The sequence below is a fragment of the Oryzias latipes genome, chromosome 6 (genome assembly GCF_002234675.1).
Source record: "Oryzias latipes chromosome 6, ASM223467v1".
NCBI lineage: Eukaryota > Metazoa > Chordata > Actinopteri > Beloniformes > Adrianichthyidae > Oryzias > Oryzias latipes.
The window spans coordinates 3,519,975-3,541,854 of record NC_019864.2 but is presented as its reverse complement, the minus strand read 5'-3'; the positions used below and the strand labels follow the sequence as shown (position 1 = coordinate 3,541,854).

At 40.8% G+C, this 21,880-nt stretch overlaps 1 protein-coding gene across 1 annotated transcript in view; it reads left to right on the top strand.

Moving 5' to 3' along the window:
• Positions 1-21,880, top strand: part of LOC101173614 (plasma membrane calcium-transporting ATPase 1-like) — a 53,736-nt gene that overhangs the window by 4,061 nt on the left and 27,795 nt on the right. The window contains exons 3-7 of the mRNA XM_023955477.1: positions 7,152-7,349; positions 7,558-7,815; positions 9,809-9,934; positions 10,420-10,575; positions 12,389-12,412. Of these exons, the coding sequence (XP_023811245.1) occupies positions 7,152-7,349; positions 7,558-7,815; positions 9,809-9,934; positions 10,420-10,575; positions 12,389-12,412 (762 nt within the window). The remainder of the gene's footprint in view (positions 1-7,151; positions 7,350-7,557; positions 7,816-9,808; positions 9,935-10,419; positions 10,576-12,388; positions 12,413-21,880) is intronic.

The following is a 21,880-nucleotide window of genomic DNA, read 5'->3' as shown; positions in this document are numbered from 1 at the left end:
ACTGCAGCACCATGGCATGGAGGCGATCAGCTCCAGCTGCTATGAAAACCCAGCTTGATCTGGCAGCTCTTCTCGTTTTTTTGAACCACCGTCTTACAACTTCCTGTCGGGTTTGATTCGGGTCACTGATCCAATCAACACATGGATCATGTGATCCTGGAGCTGTGTGTGATGATCCCTAAAGATGCTGGAAAAGGAAATCAACATTTCCACACAGCTTTGCTGCAGAAGAAGGCCTGAAGGCTCTCTGGTAGATGATTGCGATAACTTTTGAGCGGCGATAACTCCATGTACCAACACCAGCAGATGACAGAGCGTCCACTCTGTGTCTGCTGCTGTTGAGTTCTGGACAGGGACTGACTGGTAAAACTTTGTACTGATCCCTGCATACATACCAGGACCTTGATTTCCAAAAGAATTGGACATTTACTTTTGTCTAAGTGGAACTATGACCACTGAGCAGTTCTTTTTCATTATTGGCATTGAAGCGACACCACTGATGTTGTCATTGTTTAAGTAAGACTTGACGCAAAGAATGCAAAAGTCTGTGTTCTGTTTAAAGGCTCATTCATATTTTGGGAGAAGTGAGCCATCTGGCAGAGATCTCCGGGTTTATTCTTGATGTTGACATTAGATATTTGTTTTTCCTGCTATGCCTTGATTGATTGATTGATTGATTGATTGATTGATTGATTGATTGATTGATTGATTGATTGATTGATTGATTGATTTGGTTTATTTCAAGCATTAATTGTAGACACTACAAGAAAAGAATTACTCAAATTACAAATTATATAATGCCACCCCAACTGAGTAATTTAATTTTATAGTTTTACATATGTCGATGAAGACTCTCATTCATCCAGGTAGAATCCATCATAGTAGTAGATTTAAAGGTTGTCATCTGGACTTAGTTTTTAAAGTTAGAGAACGTTTCACCTCTTATCCATAAAGCTTTGTCACTTCTGAATTCCAATGCCAGAATTGACAAAGCCTTTTGTATAAGAGATGAAATGTCTTCTAACTTTAAAAACTAAGTCCAGATGACAGCCCCTAAACCTACTACTTTGATAGTTTTACATAGTTTTCATAATCCAGTTCTGATCAGATCAAGTGCAAATTTTTGTGCACAACAAAGGGAATAAATGGAGATTTGGGGAGAACACAAAAATGAAAGGCTAAATCAAAGCTGGATAGATGTCATTTTCATATTATTTCCTCGTCATATGTCCTCAAACATGTGGATGTCTTCCGTGAACCTAAAATAGTCCTTTTCTGACCAAAATGCTGCACGCTACTCATGAGTGCCACATGTATTGCATTTTTACAGTTTTGTTTCATGACATACATCAAATGCCGCAGTTTAGTTTTGTGTGTAAAATCTAACATGAAAGATGTTGGTCCTGGTTTCCTGAAATTATTTTATCGCCTCATTGCTCCACTGACAGACCATGGAAAGGCCAAGAAATATTAGAAATAGATTTTTAGATGAGTGTGATACCATCAGTCCCAAAAAGTCCTCATTTTGAAGATACTGAACTTAGTTTTTTTTTTTTTATTAGCTGTAGAATATATCAAACCAATTTAACAAAAAAATCTGTATACATCAAATAAGACCTGCACATGTTTAGGTAAACTTCTGGAAGAAAATCACATTTTTTTGTTTCATTTTTCTAATTTATAAAGCGTCAGTAAAACATCAGAAAGCATGTCACCATCAGATCAAGTGCAATGTTTTAGTGCAATTTATAATCCAGGGATTATAATCCAGGGATGCCCACTTTATCTCATTCTGTTTAGGTTAGTTTAGTAATTAGCTATTGTATTTGTGACTGATTTTATGTTTTGTACAATTCCCAGTGTGAAGCCCACTGAGACAACTGTGTTGTAATATTGGGCTATATTGATAAAACTGAATTGAATTGAATAATTTTGATTGTTTTATGGTGGTAAAAACCCAGTTTATTCTGGATTTATCTAATATGATCAAATGATCCCTTTTTCACCATCATCCCCACAGAAGGGGGCCACGTGTCAATCAAAATCGTGGTTTTAGTGGAGACAAATTCAACTAATAAATATGAAACTACACATTAGCTAAATACAAACTCATCCATCAACACCAAACTAGGATGAAGCTGGAACCTCAAAACTCTGTGATCAACAGAATTCATTTTGGTGTGGTTCTTAATTCTGTGCTTGAAATTTAGTAACAGTGGAAGACAAATTCGTATTAATAGGAAGAAACCAAACATTTGACTGCAAACACTCCACAAACTACAACGGTGAAGTTAATTAACATAAGATAGTTAAAGGAAGATAAAGACACTTTTAATTTAAAGTTGCATTAGTTGCATTATTGACTGTATCTGAAACCTGGAGTGGGTGAGTATGACGTCACCCATAGAAAATGACTTAAACTACAGCTCCAACAGAATAAAGTCAATTCAACTACCAAAATATCAGTAAGCAATGATTGGTCTGTGTCTTATTTCTAAGAAAAGTAGTCTCACCAATCATGAGTGGGTTTTTTGGAAGTCCACGCCCCTACCACTTGAAGGCAAGCTACATGAAATCTGTCAATCATTTTGAACGTTGGATGTGAGACCATACACTTCTATTGACGCATCTTTGTTCACTTTTCAGCATATTCTTTCAGTTGTTGCCACAGCCAATCAGCTTCCAGTGATTTGTACAGGTGGTTTGTCAGAGATTTTTACTACAAATGCCTGACACAAAGGATTCAGGCTGGGGACCAGCACAAGGAGACCCAGACTTAGGCCCCCGTTCCCGTTCCCAGCCCCTTTGTGGCCACAAGGGTTAGAGAGTAGCTTGAAGGGTCTTGCATGAGGAACCGCACTGGATTCAACTCATCGCACCCCTGGGAAACGTGCCCAGTCCACACGCACCTAACTGAGCCGTTGTTAGGGCCAGGATTTGAACTCGGGCCTTCTCGCTGTGAGGCGAATAACAGACATTACAGATTATCAAGAAGATTTTAGAAAAAGGTATCAGAGCCAGAATGGTTATTCTGACCAATAGAATTTCTAAGTAAAAGCTGTTTATTTCTCCATAGAAGTCGATGGGATTTTAGCTTCATGGAACCAGCAGGAACTTCCTGTTTGGAACATAAAGGGGGAGGAGTCACTCAGTCCAGTTTTCATATACCGTCAATGGTTGTCACACAGTATGAAATGAAACTTGTCCTCCACATTTGACCCATCCCCAGGGTGAGCTGCAGACATAACCGCGTTTGAATCCATTCAATCCAGTCCAGCCCCTTCAAGCTCAATGTCAAGCAGGGAGGCTTTGAGTCCCATTTTTAGATTCTTTGGTGTAACTCGGCCATGGATTTGAACCCACCACTTTCAAAACGCAGGGCAGACACTCAACTGCTCGGCCACTGACATGATCAATAAACATGGAGGAGAACTGCAAGCTGGCTCACGCATGTTGCATCCTTTGTGTACTGCAACTCCGTCCGTGAAGCATGGGTTTCATGGCTCCTTAAAAAAGTAAGAGTTAAAGTTGACGGTTTTGTCTGTTTGCTCCTGAGCTCAAGCTTCAATGAGATCATAGAATTGAAGCCGTCCATGTTCTCCCATGCAGGCCACACTTGTTGCAGAGATTTACATTTTAGTGGTGGTGTTGTAGTGCGTTTGACCCCTGACTCAGAAGCCTGTCCCTCCGGCACAGACATCGTTAAATCAGTGGCAGACATATTAGGTAATTCTGTGCCCTAGTCTGGTTTTAGGACTGTTTTGCATGTGTTTGTCAAAGTCAACTGTGGCCTGAACCCTCTGTAGATTCTCATTTTAATTATAAACTGTTCTAGTGAATGTGGAAACAGAAGAACCCAGTGCTGTTTATGTCTGTTCTCATTGTTTCTTGGGCTCTTTGAGAAAACACATCGGCTTGTGTCAGATCAGTGACTCATCTGTGGTGTGTTTTCCCTTAAATGCTAATTTTAAACTGTGGCAGGTTATTTTTGTGTGGCCCTTAATGACCTATGACAGTGTGTTTCCAGCATGTCTTAATGGGGTCTCTCTGTTCTTGATCTGGCCCTGACATTTTCTCCTTATTATTAATTGATCCCGTCTGTCCATCTTGCAAGCACCCAGATAACACCTCCAGTGTTTGCTCTCCTGCTGGTGAATGAAGGAAAATGTCACCACGGCTTGAAATGACGTGAAGGTCATTTCCTCTGCTCATGTGTTTCTATATGGCTGTGGACACATCTGTAGTTTCATCCCACTCAATGGCAGTTGGAAAATGTTTGGGTAGAAACCGACAGGAACCATTCTACTGCAGCAGAACTGCAGCTGCACTGAGAATTGTGGGATTTTAGAGGGTCCCGGCGTTCTTTGTGCTTGTTTTGTTCTGGCGGGAAAACCAGTCTCTTTTCAGCTCCCTCCCTTTTCCTAATGAGATCCAAATACGAGACTTCGTCAACCAGGTTTTACATTTTAAAACATCAAGCTCAGATGGTGGAAAACAATGTTATTTTTCTGACCTGTAAATCCTAATCTGAAATTACATTGTAAATTAATCTTATATAACATCTTTGTTTAATCCTAAACTGCACTGCATTCTCATTGATCCCATTACCTTAGTGGAAGAGAAGCTATTCTTATTCACTGTTAAGGTAGCGCATAGTGGAATGGAGGTCTAGAGGAAGACCAAAGAGGAGGTTCACCGAGGGAGGAGGACTTACAGTCCAATTATTTTACTGAAATCGATCACATCTAGACATTTATTATTCATTTGGTGGTAAAAGTATAAATGAAAATGTCTTTTAACAAAGAAACTCATTTTTTTCTTCTTTGTATTTTGATCAACAAAAACATAAAAGTTTCAAACATTCAAACCTGCATTTCAGGTCTTAGACTGTTGTGTTCTGTATTGTTACATAAAGTTTGTCATTTTCTTTTCATTCTGGGATTGTTTGAACTAAAATTGTATCATTTGTTTAGTGAACACAACACACATTCAGCCCATTGGAATTGACCTGACTTGGTAGAAGCTAGCTTGTGATTGGACATCTTTTTGATTACATCACATTTTCATAAAGAGACAACGACAGTAGAGACACAACAGGAAGAGAAGCTGACAAAGTTTGACAGAAACAGATTATTGACTTCCTGATCGATCTGCTACCTTTTTACCAACATCTGGTTTATGTAGTGGTTTTCCTCTAATGTTACTCCCAGTACTACATCAATGTTTGATATACAGTATGTTTGTTAACCTTTACATCCCTAATACAGAATTACAAAACTACATTGTGTTTTTGAAAAAAAAACACAGATATAAATCTCGCTAAATCGTTTTTCTGTTAGTAACCCAAATAAGTTTGGATTAATTTATAAGACATTAAGTTGTAAACTAACAAAACACGACGGTATTAATCTAAGCTTTATTTCTATTCACATTGCATGAGAGCAAATTATGATTTACAATGTCAGAAATATTTAGATACATTCACAAATCTGGGCTTTCAGCAAGCTAGTGCTTTCCTCAACCTATGAAGGGAAAATCTGCAACTCTTTTAGGAGTTTCTTTATGAGGGTTGCATTAATTCTGCGGAAAGCACACTGCTCAGAGTTTATAAGAAAAGAGTTTATTGATAAGTATGAGGCAAGTCCTTTATCCTTAAGGAGGCATCAGGGACATAGGAAGGGGAGGACAGGGGGGCACTTTTGGGTGGCAGCAGAGAGGAGGGATTGGAGGAAGAGGGGGAGGACACAGCAGGAAAATCTGAGTGATGCACAGGCAAGCTCAGGAAACAGAGAGAGCCCCAGAAACCTGGAAACTATCTGACATGTAAGTTTGTCAGAGACATAGGAAAGAGCAGCCAAACTCTGTGGGTCAGAAACATGAAGCCAGGAAATCCAAAACTGGAAAAACCGATGAGGACCACAAACCCTGATCAGATGGCTGGGGAGTCTCTGGCTACAGATGACTTTGTGGCAAAGGGCCTTCTTCTTCTTCTTCTTTGTAGTGTTTATTGGAAGTTGGCAATCATCTGGTTGACAAAGGACCTCAGGGGAGAGCCTCCCTTTTTACCTGTCAGCTCCTCACAGGTCGAGACAGGAGGCAGGATCATGACGAAACTCAGAAAAAAATAAGAAACGTTGTTGCTTTTCTATTTGTTTCATCTCCATAGTTACCACTTTAAAAAAAAAATTATTTAGAAGAATCGGCAAAACAAACTTCTGAATTTCCTTGGCGACAAAGGTTTATCGTTGACCACGCCCACATTCCTAATATGTTTATATCATATGTTGTACTGTTTTGTTCATCTTGAGCCAAGGACTCATGAAGGTCCATGACATTCTGGTAAAAAATGTGCGAGCAACAGAGCAACGCCACTTTAGCGACTTCTCCATGCTAATGCTGTTCCAAATCTACTAACTTTACAACCCACTTTTTATTTTCTAAGAAGTTTCCCTATGATGCTCGAGGAGTTAGAGGAGAGGAGATAGACTGAAATCTCTGGGGTACTAAAGGCCTTTTTAATTCCCTGGTGGCCTCTTCCTGAGGTCAAAGGTCAATACAACTTTGGTTTTGGTTTTTTTTATTTCCCATATTGTAGAAAAATACAAAAATCTGCATATTCACCATTTGTCACAAATGTCATAGGTCCTGTAGCCATCCCATAATAATTTCAAATCTTCCATGGGATATTCCCAAGACGTGTATTTTGGTTTCATAAGTGGGTTTTGAAATGCTTTTGAGCCCCATAAGAGATTTTGACCTCATTCATTTTTTTAACGGTTTCTCGCTCTGTGATGTCATCATTTTTGGGCGGGGTCATTCACGATGCCCAAAATTCATTTTTCACCAAGTACCAGGTGTGGGGAAATTTAGCTGAGTTTTGGAGTCTGTTTCGGGGCCAAAATTATCTCTGAAACTGAGCGTAGAAAGAAAGGAGAACTGCAAAAACATCTGCCGTTCAGGACTGCTTTGGGACGTAAAAACACATCTCTAAATAATTAAAGAATTAAGAATCACAAACATTACAAAACACTTTGGGACCCAAAATAAATTGTAAAACAGAATTCTCCGAAAAAATTTAGAAGTGCTTGAAGAGTTATCAAATGTTTGACAGTAATAAAGAAAGCGTTGTTTTGTTGTTTGTCCTGCTGCAGGTCTGGAAGGGAATTCAGAGGACATCAACAGGAGGAAGGAAGAGTTTGGACAGAACCTCATACCTCCCAAAAAGCCAAAAACCTTTTTACAGTTAGTGTGGGAAGCCCTGCAGGATGTCACACTCATTATCCTGGAGGTGGCAGCCATCATTTCACTAGGCCTTTCATTTTACAGCCCACCAAATGCCGAAAGACAGCGTAAGTACCCCTGCGTTCAATCCTCAACCCAATCCTCATACGGGAAAATGGAAAATAATCACTGATTTGAGCTGTTGTGATCTGGTTTGCTCCAAACTGGAATTGTGCAAGTGCTTAATGCCGAAACTTTAGCCAACAAAATCATCCTGTAACCTCATTTTAGACTGGAAAGTGCCTGGAAGGTGTGTTTCTGTTTGCCTGTGACCAGAATGTGGCAAAGCAGCGGGCGGAGTTGAGGAGGATGGAGAGGCGGAGACTGGATGGATTGAAGGTGCAGCCATCCTCCTGTCGGTGGTCTGTGTGGTGCTGGTGACAGCCTTCAATGACTGGAGCAAAGAGAAGCAGTTCCGCGGGCTGCAGAACCGAATCGAGCAGGAGCAGAAGTTCACCGTGGTCCGAGGGGGACAGGTGGTCCAGATCAAAGTGTCTGAGATTGTCGTCGGTGACATCGCACAAGTCAAGTATGGTAAGGAAACACAGCAAGATGTGCACGCCTGGTTCTCATCATGTCAAGTCGTGTCCCTACACTTCTAAAAGCAGGACTGGAAAACTGGAAATGTAATTTTTATCAAAATAATTCCAGCTGGGAGATGAAAAGCAACAAGCAAAACGTGAGCATAAGGAACAAAGCAGCTCACAGCCAAAAGCAGGGGGGTCCAAACTTTTTACAAAGAGGATCAGATTTAGTGAAAATGTGTGAGGTCCGACCAATGAGCCAGCATTCTTTAAACCCTTGAACTATCCAATGGAAATTTATATACAATGGCATTCATTTCAACATTGTTACCCAAATCTCTCTGAATTTCATATGTAAAGACCATACATGGCATGTTTAGTTAGCATGTATTCTCTGCCTCTTGATACTGAGATTCTAAAAAACAGCCAGATTAGGAAGACACTGTTGTTTTGTATTTTACTGATGAAAATACTCCTATTTTCACTTGTCCCAAAAGCCGCAGCCCTCGCTGTTAACTTTCTTTTTTTTTTTTTTAAAGTCGACATTTTAGAGAGGAACTCGACATTAACCAGAAAGGGTTGTGCGGTAATGTTGCTACAGGTTCAAAATGGCTGATAACACAACCAATCCCTATTAAGAAATCAGTTTTTAGAAGGTGTTGGGGGCTGCATATTAGGGATTTCAGGACTGGTGCCTGTGGGCTGGGGAAATGTGGCCCACAGCCGGACTTTGGACATGCCTTGCTTAAAGACAGAGCAGTCATGGATGTGAAGCGGAACAGAAACGTTCTGGAAATGAGGGCAGAACACAAAGACCACATGCACTGGATGGGTGTCAAAAAGATGTAGATCAGAGGATTCAATCAGAAACCCAAGCATGAAGTACGGACAGTCAGTCAGCATGTAGATACGAAGGCAAGTTAGAAGAATGGCACACTGCAAAACTAAACGTAAAGTCAAAGTAACACCTCAGGTAAGGGACCTAAAGTCAACAGGATGAACTGAGTTAAAGCGAGAAACATAACATGGTCATCACAAAGCTTTAGCTTAATAACTGAATTCTAACATTTGATGAAGTCCATGTGTTCTGGTTGATTTGCTGTTTTGGCAGAAAGACAGACGTGCGAACCAAAACAGCGGCAAGAATAAGGAACCGTGAAGTACAAATATTCAAGAACACAGATTTACCGGATGAAAATAAAGATTAAACCCAAACTGAGGATCCACAGTCTGAAGCTAGTATAAAAATCCAGAAATCCTGTGGTCCATCGAGAAAAGAGCGAGAAGCTCAAAGATGAACAGAGAAAATATGATCCTCACACAAATGCATGACTGCTGGCTTCAGAACTCATCCCAAACGTGCTAAAACTGGTCCACTTGGTCCAGGAAGCCCATCAGTGTCAGGTGTTGGGATTATGGCATCCTGGTTACACACAGAACATGCGATTGTTGTTTTCCTTCATGGCGGTGTAGTGGTTAGCACTCTCACCTCCCAGTGAGAAGGCCTCGGTTCAAATCCCAGCTGGACTCTTTCTATGTGGAGTTTCTTCTTGTGTATGAGTGAGTTTGTTTCAGATTCTTCCCACAGTCCAAAAACATGCTTCACAGGTGTCTATGTGAGGTCCTGAAACAGCCTAGTGACCTGTGGAAGGTTTTACCTAACCTTGCCCAACAGTAGTTGGATAGGCTCCAGCAACCTTCCAAAAGGGATTAGGCAGGTTCTGAAAAGAGATGGATTGAGGGCTTCAGGTTGACGTAGTCTCAATTAGATGCAGTTTTGAAGATTTAAACAGAAATCTGATACAAATGTTCTCCTCATTCTAATGATTTAACTTCAGGGTTTAGAAAAAGCTGCATCATCATGTTTTCATCATTAATAGAAGGCCTTCATCTCCTCATGGGTTTGGATCTTTTGCCTCCTGCTTGCAGAGGATGCATTTAATGATGAAGATGACCCACTGATGGAGTGAGTGTTTGCAGTTATTAAGTGTAATCTGTTCCAGGTGACCTCCTTCCTGCTGACGGAGTCTTGATCCAGGGCAACGACCTGAAGATAGACGAAAGCTCTCTGACTGGAGAGTCAGATCATGTCAAAAAGAGTCTTGACAAAGACCCCATGCTGCTGTCAGGTACATGACTCCACTTCTGTCTCATCAGATTACAGCCATGTGACCCGGGTGACCTGCTTTCAGATGATTGGTTCTTCTCTTCAGATTTGTGCACATCATTTTCTATTCTTCAGAAAAGATGGTTTTCTCATATGAAAGCTGCTGATAAATGCATTATTGTCACAAATGAACTCAAAATGGTACAATTTACCTGAGTTTTAGACAGTATGATTACATTCTTAGTCTGCTGTGTGAATCAATCTTTGCCATTTCAAAGAAAACATGATGCAGAATTTAAAAAAGTTTGCAACAAGGAAGATCTTTTTACAATAAATGCTGCATTTCCTTCTCTGCAGCAACATCACTAAGAAGTATAATGTTGGAATAGAATCAGAAGGTTCACTTAGGTTCATTGTCTCTTTGCTTTTCCATTTGTAAATTGGGACGTAGCCACGTTTGTCTTTGAGGGTGGATTTTAACCTTCAGGGTTGTCCCTTCCTCCTCAGGGACTCACGTCATGGAGGGATCCGGCAAGATGGTGGTCACTGCTGTCGGCGTCAACTCTCAGACTGGAATCATCTTCACGCTACTCGGCGCCAGCGATGAAGGTGACAGTGAAGAAAAGAAGGAAAAAAAGAAGAAAGAAAAGAAGGACAAGAAGAGTAAGTTGAGAATTCACTGCGGCTCCTTTGTGCTATTAAGTCAGTCACATATGTAGTACACTCACACTGATGGTAAGCCCCGATGCTTTAGGCTAATCACCAGGAGCTTTAGAAGTTCAGTGTCCTGGTCAATACCACAGTTACTTTTGACAGGGGAGGCTGCAGAATGCATGCTGGGAAAAAACCTTCCTCCTCTCTAGCAGGTTTCTGTGAAGGACAAAACACTGGCAGGCAGTTCATCCACTGAAAACCAGTCAACGTGTTGATAAAACTTTTCTTTAGTTGAAAATATCCCTCAGGTTTTTATAAAGTATGTTTGTGTTTAGTGAAGCAAAAACACAATATTATGTTCTGTTTTTAGACCTCTGTTGACTTGAGGTGCTTTGGAGGTCCAGAGGGATCTCCTAGTCCCTGAAGGACCTCTTCCTGACCATGAAGGAATTTAGAAGATATTACTGCTCCCACTCTGATCATCTTTTGATCTATTCTAAAAGTGTTCTCAGTGGTCTTTTAACTTTGATTATAACCAAAATCAAGAAACCCGTGTCATTTTTAATGGAGTGATTTTTGTGCCAATATTCCAAGAGCAACACTCACAGTTTTGACCTTAAAATAATGTTGTGTGCTCAAAACGTTATTTTGCACTTGAAACAACAAAAGAAATGCATTTGAAACACAAAACAACTCTATTCTTGAAACTGAAAAATATCTGCAATCACAACAATATTCACCTGAGAGAGATTCTGTCTCTTCTGCACTTGAAACAGAGCAGGGCACCACATTACTAATTTTTAAGTCAGCCAATCACAGACACGGACATGAAGGTCACATCCTTAACATGACTTTGAGAAAAATGGTAAAGTTGCATCATGCACCTCTTCTCAGTAACTCATGTCTTTAAATTCTTAAAATATTAAAAGACTCACTCCAATAAAAACGGTCATTTTGGTGTTTTTAACATTTTTCTGATAATGGAAGACAAATATAGAAAAGCCATATAAACAAATTAAGGTTGAAATTGCATTTTGGAGTATTTCTTTATTGAAACTGTTGTGAATTAGGAGCAAATGAAAAAACACTGTTTGAAAAAGATCCCAGTTGTGACATAGAAAATACGCTGGGTAGGAAAAGCTCCCTGCTGTGCTCCATTCTGATGCCTCCACTGAGAGACTAAAGGATCCATGAACGTCTTTGTTTTCCTTGTCTTGGTCCCGCCCACAACTCAGAGGCAAATGTCCAGTGAACGCCTAAGTCCTAGAAAACGACGCTGGGTTTTTTTGGGCTAAAAACGGGCTCATCATACTTCAAAGACCTCTGGAAAAGCTTAGAAAATGGGACAAAGGATGATCAGAGTGGGTAAATTATTTATCACACCCTCGAAGGGCCAGGAGTTTTTACAAGGGACTCGTTTTTACTTAACAAACGAATATTTGCTAAAGTAAAAAAAAAAAAAACCTTAAACAATTTATAAGGTGTTTACTTTATTAAAAAATAAAAGAATTTTCTAAATGTTTTGTAGTTAACGCTTACAATTGAATCCATTGATGTAGTTTTCTTATCAAGGTTGAAAGCGTGTAGGAGTCAAGTCATGAGATCTGGAGCCCAGAACTAAAATGTTTCAGAAATCAGCACCTGGGACTTTTTTTAAATGAAACACCCTTTTGAAGGTGACAAAATAAAACAGTTCATACTTTTTCAAAGGACTACAAAGATCCAGTTCAACCCTAAAGGGAAAACTATAAACACAACGAAATGAAAAACTATAATCTCAGTCCTCTCAATAAAGTGTGTAAACGTTTTTGTGTTTTTACAGGTAAAAAAGACAAAGATCTGAAAGGTAAGCAGCACATTTACATAAAAACCTCAAACATGAGTGAATGAACCCAAGTGAAAATAACTCATTTATCTAAAACTATTCTGAGGTTGTTCTCATCTCGGTTCCCACAGTTTATTTTACTGAGTACCTTATAATGTAACCACAAAAATGTTTCCTGTCCATATGTTTTTATGCATCACATTTGGCTTCATTGAAAGTGTGTCACTGTGTGTATATATGTGGCTGAAAAAGGAAGAGTGCTTTGTAGCTTTTAGGGAGAAGATGGAACAGACTTTGAGAGGTCAGGATGTTCTTCCAGATGATTGGACAACTACAGCTCAAGAGATCAGAGAGATGGGGAGGAAGGAATCTGGAGTAACATCTCAAATGAAGAAAACAGTTCAGGAGACTTGATGGCGGAAGGAAGAAGTTCAGAAGTTTGTTCAGAGGAAAAGGTTAGCTAAGAATAAGTGGAACACTGAGAGGACAGAAGAACAAGGAGAAGGTGAAGCCTATCCCAAGTGGAGGTGGCCTGGACCAAACAAAGCGCAGATGAGGACTTACAGTAGGTTGGTCACAAAGGAGGAAGAGGCGGATCTGCACAGGTGAGAGAGAAACGGAGATGGAAGGAGCAGGTTAGATGGATCAAGAACAGAGATGGAAATGTGTTGATGGGGTCTGCAAGTGTGATGGAAAGATGAAAGGAGAACTTTGAGGAGCTGATGAAGGAGGAACGTGTCAGAGAGCACAGAGGAGGATGCTGAAGAGCAAGAAGTAGCAAGTGAGGAAGAGGATGACGAGTGGAGAGACAGTTGGTCCTGAAAACATACCTGTGGAGGTCTGGAAGAGGTTAGGGGAAATGGCAGAAGAGATTCTGACAGGACTGTTGAACTGTTGGTCTTGGAGAGTGAGGATGGTGTGAAATGAAAGATAAATGTTCTGTTTCCAGTTTCAAGAAGGGAGACGTAAACAGAGTGGAACAGAGAAGGTCAGAAAGAGCTGCTTCAAGGCTTTATAGAACTAGAAAACATGTAGAGTTGTTCAGGACATGTATGAGAGCTGGAAGACATGAGAGCTGGAAGACATGAGAGCTGAAAGACATGAGAACCTATAAGACATGAGAGCTGAAAGACATGAGAGCTGGAAGACATGAGAGCCTATAAGACATGAGAGCTGGAAGACAAGAGAACCTATAAGACATGAGAGCTGGAAGACATGAGAACCTATAAGACATGAGAGCTGGAAGACATGAGAGCTGGAAAACATGAAAGCCTATAAGACATGAGAGCTGGAAGACATGAGAACCTATAAGACATGAGAGCCTATAAGACATGAGAACCTATAAGACATGAGAACCTATAAGACATGAGAGCTGAAAGACATGAGAACCTATAAGACATGAGAGCTGAAAGACATGAGAGCCTATAAGACATGAGAGCTGGAAGACATGAGAACCTATAAGACATGAGAGCTGGAAGACATGAGAACCTATAAGACATGAGAGCTGGAAGACATGAGAGCTGGAAAACATGAAAGCCTATGAGACATGAGAGCTGGAAGACATGAGAACCTATAAGACATGAGAGCCTATAAGACATGAGAACCTATAAGGCATGAGAGCTGAAAGACATGAGAGCTGGAAGACATGAGAGCTGGAAAACATGAGAGCCTATAAGACATGAGAGCTGGAAGACATGAGAACCTATAAGACATGAGAGCTGAAAGACATGAGAGCCTATAAGACATGAGAGCTGGAAGACATGAGAACCTATAAGACATGAGAGCTGGAAGACATGAGAGCTGGAAGACATGAGAGCTGAAAGACATGAGAACCTATAAGACATGAGAGCTGAAAGACATGAGAGCTGGAAGACATGAGAGCCTATAAGACATGAGAGCTGGAAGACAAGAGAACCTATAAGACATGAGAGCTGGAAGACATGAGAACCTATAAGACATGAGAGCTGGAAGACATGAGAGCTGGAAAACATGAAAGCCTATAAGACATGAGAGCTGGAAGACATGAGAACCTATAAGACATGAGAGCCTATAAGACATGAGAACCTATGAGACATGAGAACCTATAAGACATGAGAGCTGAAAGACATGAGAACCTATAAGACATGAGAGCTGGAAGACATGAGAACCTATAAGACATGAGAGCTGGAAGACATGAGAGCTGGAAGACATGAGAGCTGGAAAACATGAAAGCCTATAAGACATGAGAGCTGGAAGACATGAGAACCTATAAGACATGAGAGCCTATAAGACATGAGAACCTATAAGACATGAGAGCTGAAAGACATGAGAGCTGGAAGACATGAGAGCTGGAAGACATGAGAGCTGGAAAACATGAGAGCCTATAAGACATGAGAGATGGAAGACATGAGAACCTATAAGACATGAGAGCTGAAAGACATGAGAGCCTATAAGACATGAGAGCTGGAAGACATGAGAACCTATAAGACATGAGAGCTGGAAGACATGAGAACCTATAAGACATGAGAGCCTATAAGACATGAGAGCTGGAAGACATGAGAACCTATAAGACATGAAAACCTATAAGACATGAGAGCTGGTAGACATGAGAACCTATAAGACATGAGAGCTGGAAGACATGAGAGCTGGAAGACATGAGAGCCTATAAGACATGAGAGCTGGAAGACATGAAAACCTATAAGACATGAGAGCTGGAAGACATGAGAACCTATAAGACATGAGAGCCTATAAGACATGAGAGCTGGAAAACATGAGAGCCTATAAGACATGAGAGCCTATAAGACATGAGAACCTATAAGACATGAGAACCTATAAGACATGAGAGCTGAAAGACATGAGAACCTATAAGACATGAGAGCTGAAAGACATGAGAGCCTATAAGACATGAGAGCTGGAAGACATGAGAACCTATAAGACATGAGAGCTGGAAGACATGAGAACCTATAAGACATGAGAGCTGGAAGACATGAGAGCTGGAAAACATGAAAGCCTATGAGACATGAGAGCTGGAAGACATGAGAACCTATAAGACATGAGAGCCTATAAGACATGAGAACCTATAAGGCATGAGAGCTGAAACACATGAGAGCTGGAAGACATGAGAGCTGGAAAACATGAGAGCCTATAAGACATGAGAGCTGGAAGACATGAGAACCTATAAGACATGAGAGCTGAAAGACATGAGAGCCTATAAGACATGAGAGCTGGAAGACATGAGAACCTATAAGACATGAGAGCTGGAAGACATGAGAGCTGGAAGACATGAGAGCTGAAAGACATGAGAACCTATAAGACATGAGAGCTGAAAGACATGAGAGCTGGAAGACATGAGAGCCTATAAGACATGAGAGCTGGAAGACAAGAGAACCTATAAGACATGAGAGCTGGAAGACATGAGAACCTATAAGACATGAGAGCTGGAAGACATGAGAGCTGGAAAACATGAAAGCCTATAAGACATGAGAGCTGGAAGACATGAGAACCTATAAGACATGAGAGCCTATAAGACATGAGAACCTATGAGACATGAGAACCTATAAGACATGAGAGCTGGAAGACATGAGAACCTATAAGACATGAGAGCTGGAAGACATGGGAGCTGGAAAACATGAAAGCCTATAAGACATGAGAGCTGGAAGACATGAGAACCTATAAGACATGAGAGCCTATAAGACATGAGAACCTATGAGACATGAGAACCTATAAGACATGAGAGCTGAAAGACATGAGAACCTATAAGACATGAGAGCTGAAAGACATGAGAGCCTATAAGACATGAGAGCTGGAAGACATGAGAACCTATAAGACATGAGAGCTGGAAGACATGAGAACCTATAAGACATGAGTGCTGGAAGACATGAGAGCTGGAAGACATGAAAGCTGGAAAACATGAAAGCCTATAAGACATGAGAGCTGGAAGACATGAGAGCTGGAAGACATGAGAACCTATAAGACATGAAAACCTATAAGACATGAGAGCTGGTAGACATGAGAACCTATAAGACATGAGAGCTGGAAGACATGAGAGCTGGAAGACATGAGAGCCTATAAGACATGAGAGCTGGAAGACATGAAAACCTATAAGACATGAGAGCTGGAAGACATGAGAACCTATAAGACATGAGAACCTTTAAGACATGAGAGCTGGAAAACATGAGAGCCTATAAGACATGAGAGCTGGAAAACATGAGAACCTATAAGACATGAGAGCTGGAAGACATGAGAGCTGGAAGACATGAGAACCTATAAGACATGAGAGCCTATAAGACATGAGAGCTGGAAGACATGAGAGCCTATAAGACATGAGAGCTGGAAAACATGAGAGCTGGAAGACATGAGAGCTGGAAGACACGAGAGCTGGAAAACATGAGAACCTATAAGACATGAGAGCCTATAAGACATGAGAGCTGGAAGACATAAAAACCAATAAGACATGAGAGCTGGAAAACATGAGAGCTGGAAGACATGAGAGCTGGAAGACATGAGAGCTGGAAGACATGAGAGCTGGAAAACATGAGAGCCTATAAGACATGAGAGCTGGAAGACATGAGAGCCTATAAGACATGAGAGCCTATAAGACATGAGAGCTGGAAAACATGAGAGCTGGAAGACATGAGAGCTGGAAGACACGAGAGCTGGAAAACATGAGAACCTATAAGACATGAGAGCCTATAAGACATGAGAGCTGGAAGACATGAAAACCTATAAGACATGAGAGCTGGAAAACATGAGAGCTGGAAGACATGAGAGCTGGAAGACATGAGAGCTGGAAGACATGAGAGCCTATAAGACATGAGAGCCTATAAGACATGAGAGCTGGAAGACATGAGAACCTATAAGACATGAGAGCTGGAAGACAGTGGTGATATGTTCTGCAGATGATGCAGAGTTGAAGGTGGGGGTTGGACTCCACCAAGGATCAGCTTTGATCTCCTTCTTGTTTCTGTGGTGGCGGACAGACTGACAGATGAGGTTAGACAGGAATCTCATGTTGGATCATAATGTTTGCAGATGCCATGAACACCTGGAGAGGTGGTGGTTTTGTTCTGGAGAGGAGAGGAACGAAGGTCAGCAGCAGCAAGACAGAGTATCTGTGTGTAAATAGGAGGCACTGAAGAGAAACAGTGAGGTTACAAGGAGCAGAGGTGGAGAAGGTGGAGGACTTTAAGTTCTTAGGGTTAACAGTCCAGAACAACAGAGTGTGAAAAAGAAATGAAGAAGTGTGTGCTAGCAGGTTGGAACAGGTGGAGGACTGTTTTGATGTGTGGCTATAGTGTTAGCAGGAATGAGAGGAAAGGTGTGGAGACTGTGGTGAGAGCAGCCATGTTGTTGGTGTCATTCCTGCAACCTGAGGCTCGTTCATTCCTTCATTGTGGCTCTTTGGAAAGAAATGCTCATCATTTAAATCGAGAATCATTTTGGGTTGGTTAATTCTGCTTAACTGGGAACCTATGACTATGTGTGTAGAAGGTTAACTTTAATATTCCACTAACTTGGGTCTTAAGAGTTTACGATGAACGTATTTATTTAATATGTATTGTCACCACTGCTGACCACTTCACACTAAACCAAAGGCCTGGGCACTGACTGCAGGAAGAGCGTAGAGCAGTCAACTCCTCCTGGCGCTGTCTGCCCGGCCCGATTGGTGTGCTGTTGAGAGGCATTCAGGCAGTGGAGAGCAGCACGAACACTGAGGCTGTGAAACAGTGTCCTGGACAGAGGATATTAAGAACTGTAATTGTTTTTAAAGTCTAGGTCATATAAAAGTATAAAGGTGAAAACCGTTGTCATTTGTGAAATGCGGCTGCAGACATTTATCACACAACAGTGAAATCTATCATTCAGACCCTCAGTCAGACACAATTTATAGTTACTATCAGGACTAAGCCAGAAGGAAAGTTCAAATAGTGAATTTAATATTGTGTTTATATGTATTTGAAGGGGCCTGCATGGTGGTGTAGTGGTTAGCAATGTCACCTACCATCTAGAAGGTTTGAATCCCGGCATGGGCCTTTCTGTGTGAAGTTTGCATGTTCTCCTTGTGCATTGTCTCCGGTTTCCTCCCACAGTCCAAAAACCCACTTCATGCATTCATTGTTGACTCTTAACTGCACCTAGGTGTGCATGTGATTGTGTGCCTTCAAGACTGACTGTTGTCCTGTACCCTGCCTTCACGTAACGGTAGCTGGGATAGGTTGCAGCAACCCTGTGTTTTTGAAGGTTTAATTTTTTGGATTAAAAAAAGTAATTTTAGCTAAATTGTGCATGTTAGAGGCTCTTACCTATGAATTCTGATGTCATTGTTGGTGCAGTCATAACACACATGCTGCATTCGAGGATGTTAAAGCTCTGAATTTTAACCAGATGACCATAGACTTTATCGCGATGATGACGGTAGATTTCCGTTTTGATGATGAAAGTCACTCCACATGATCACATGACCCGTGTGTCTGTGTTTCTGCCTCTGTGGGTCGCCCACAGTGTCTGTGGTTAAAGTGGAAGCAGATGCTCCTGACTCTGTTGATCGAGATTAGAACTAAGAGGATTCTCCGCCTTAAGCGTGGCAGCTGCTTTTTTCCCCTGCCTACTGCTGCCTGCCTGTCCACTAATAACCTCATTACAGAGATGAGATCAGTGCCCTTGTACACACACTCCTGCAGACCCCCCCCCCCACTGTGTCGCAGAGATACCTGACTCTGCTGGAGGGGCTGATCGTGATGCTACCACTGCAGACAGTTGATGGGATTTCTGTCCATTTTTAAGACAACGGATAAAGCTTTGCTGGGGTGACATTACACCACGGTTATGGTTTTAAAAAAAGAGTTTTAAGACTGGCTGGATGCTGTAAAAAAACGTCGCTTGAATGATTCTCTGTTGTCAAAATGAAAAATACACTTATGTTCTGAAATTGTGTTATTTAAGGATACATGCGCACTGAAATCTAAAGAGTTTTTAGACTTTGGATACATTTTTAGTCTTGTTCTAAAATGAACTAGTAAAATGTTTGCCTGTACAAAATGTACCTTCATGAACGTTATCATAAAGGAATCTGTAAAAAGTAATTGGGCAGTGAGAGCGTGGACTCGAGGTACAGAAGACAAATGCAGCTCAAACAGATGATGTGACTTTACCAAAGTTACAACATGATGTTATAACATTTGGCTTAAGCCTTAGTTATATGCTCCTGTACCGAGGTTGTGGTATCTTCCTGTAAGGGCAATCTTTACTAAGGCATATCTGACACTCTTTCTGAGATATCTGCCACTGTGATGGTTACTGGATTCTGTTCAGGGAGGTTGCTATGTTCTTTTCTCAGAGAGACCAGCCATTCAGGCTGTTATGTGCTGTCTCTTTCTCCCATATACTTTTCCAGTACTGTTCAGTTTCTACCTTGGTGGGTCTGATCGGCTGTTTTGATCCTGCCACTGAGCGTGCACTTTCGCAGGTTGAGTTGCGAACAGCCTGTCCATCCGTCTTGCTTCATTATCTCTTGTGTACCTCTTTACTTCTTTGAATAATTCATTTATATTTGAAAAATTAATGGGGAAAAAACTGCTGGGAAGATTGTTCAGGAGGAAGATTGCAAGTGAGAATGAAGATGTACAAACTGGAATTGAAAGAGAAGAAGAAGAAATTGAGAAAGGTGCCTTTTCTGCTTTTACCAAGTTCTTTAGTAGAATAATCCATTCAAATATTTTTCCACAAAGCCCTGTCTACATTTTTATTCACAGTCAAGATTTGTTCTCAAATGCATTTATCCATATTAGGGGTGTAACGATTTATTTTAACGACGATTCATATCATATTTTGTGGTTGCTGATTTGATTCATAGTCGATATTTTTTCATTTTGATCAATCTGATTCTCTGACCTAAAATGAATCCAGGTCATCTTTATCCAAAACTCCAACCAGTGAGACTCAGACAGAAAAACCTGCTACTGAACAGTACAGATGAAGTTTTCCAGATTCTTGGATTTCTTCCAGATCATCAAGTATAAATGAAATCTGTGTCTAAACAAACAAGTAAACTAGAATGAATTTCAAATCCATTCACATTCTTAGAACATTCTAGACACTGGATGGTCACGTGACTTTATTCAAAGTCTGTCCACACATTGGACTGGAATGACGGACTGATCAGTTCTTGATGATGTCATCATGAGTGTTGTCCGCTGATAGTTTTTACGTTAAAGTTAAACTCACCGTGTCTTAATTTGAATGGTATTTTTAAAGATTGATTATCATTAATTTATTTCATTTTGAAATGATTTTGTAATGGTATTGTTTGATTTGATTCAATTAACAACTTGAATCAGACAGATTAGTTTGGTTGGATAAATCAATTAATCGATTGATCATTACACCCCTGATCTGCATTTCACACTATTGAAAAAAATATGTTGATGAAACTTGTTATAGTACCAACATACACAAAAATCTACTTTCACCCCTGCTTAAAACGTACGGGTGATGCTGTGGTATGGCGCCCTTAATGCCGCACTCTAGTCGTTAGCAATGGGAATCAGTCAGACACCACATTTGGCAAATGCTGCAGACACAGGATCAGCATGGTTTTGGTAAGTGCCTGTAGGACGTCCCCACAAACTGCACTGATTGTCTCATTTCCTCATTTCTAACAGTCAGGCTGCAAACAATGGACGAGCGAGGAGTGTCCACATTTCATGTGAACAGCACTAACAGGCTTCCTGCGTAGTGCGCTGGGTTTGGTGGGTCAAAAAAAAGAAAGAAAACTCATCTTTCCCCCTGCGTCTCACTAAATTCACTCTTACTTTCCTAATGTGTGTTGACGTGTTCACTCTGACCTATTGCCCATAGAAAAAAATGTGCATGAACACATTTACCAGTTATTCACCTGCAGACAGCCCCTATCCATCCTTATGGGCAGTTGTGACTAAGGCTTAAGTAATGAAACCTTACTGGTGATTGCAGGCAGCTGTGACTGTTTCAAGGAAGGTCAAAGCATCCAGCCAACCTGCACAGATCAAATGAGAAGCCCAGAAACCCCCATAAGATGTGAATCTTTGCAGAAGCATGCCTTTCCAGAAGAGACTGGTTTCTAACCCTCATTTGTAATGTTTTCTTGTTTGGTATTTATCATTTATAGCTTCTGCACATTTTTTAAACTGGAATGTGACTTTTAGCTGCATGATCACTTTGCAGAATCTTTTGTCTGGGCCTAGAATCAAACCTGCTGGTTTTCACCTCAGTTGGCCACACTGAACCTGTGAAATCAATGGAATGCCTCAAGCAAGTTCTTGTTGGATACTTTGATTGAGAATTTTAAACAATAAATGTGTATTAGAAAGAAACATTACCTATTTGGTCGCACGATTGTGTGAAGGAAGTCATGTGGCATTTCCACCCAACGCTGCACTGATGTCGGATCAATATTTCATTTTCTGTGAGATCTGCCTCTTCTATATTTGTACCTGTAATTTCTGCCATGTTATTCATGTTCGGGAAAAATTG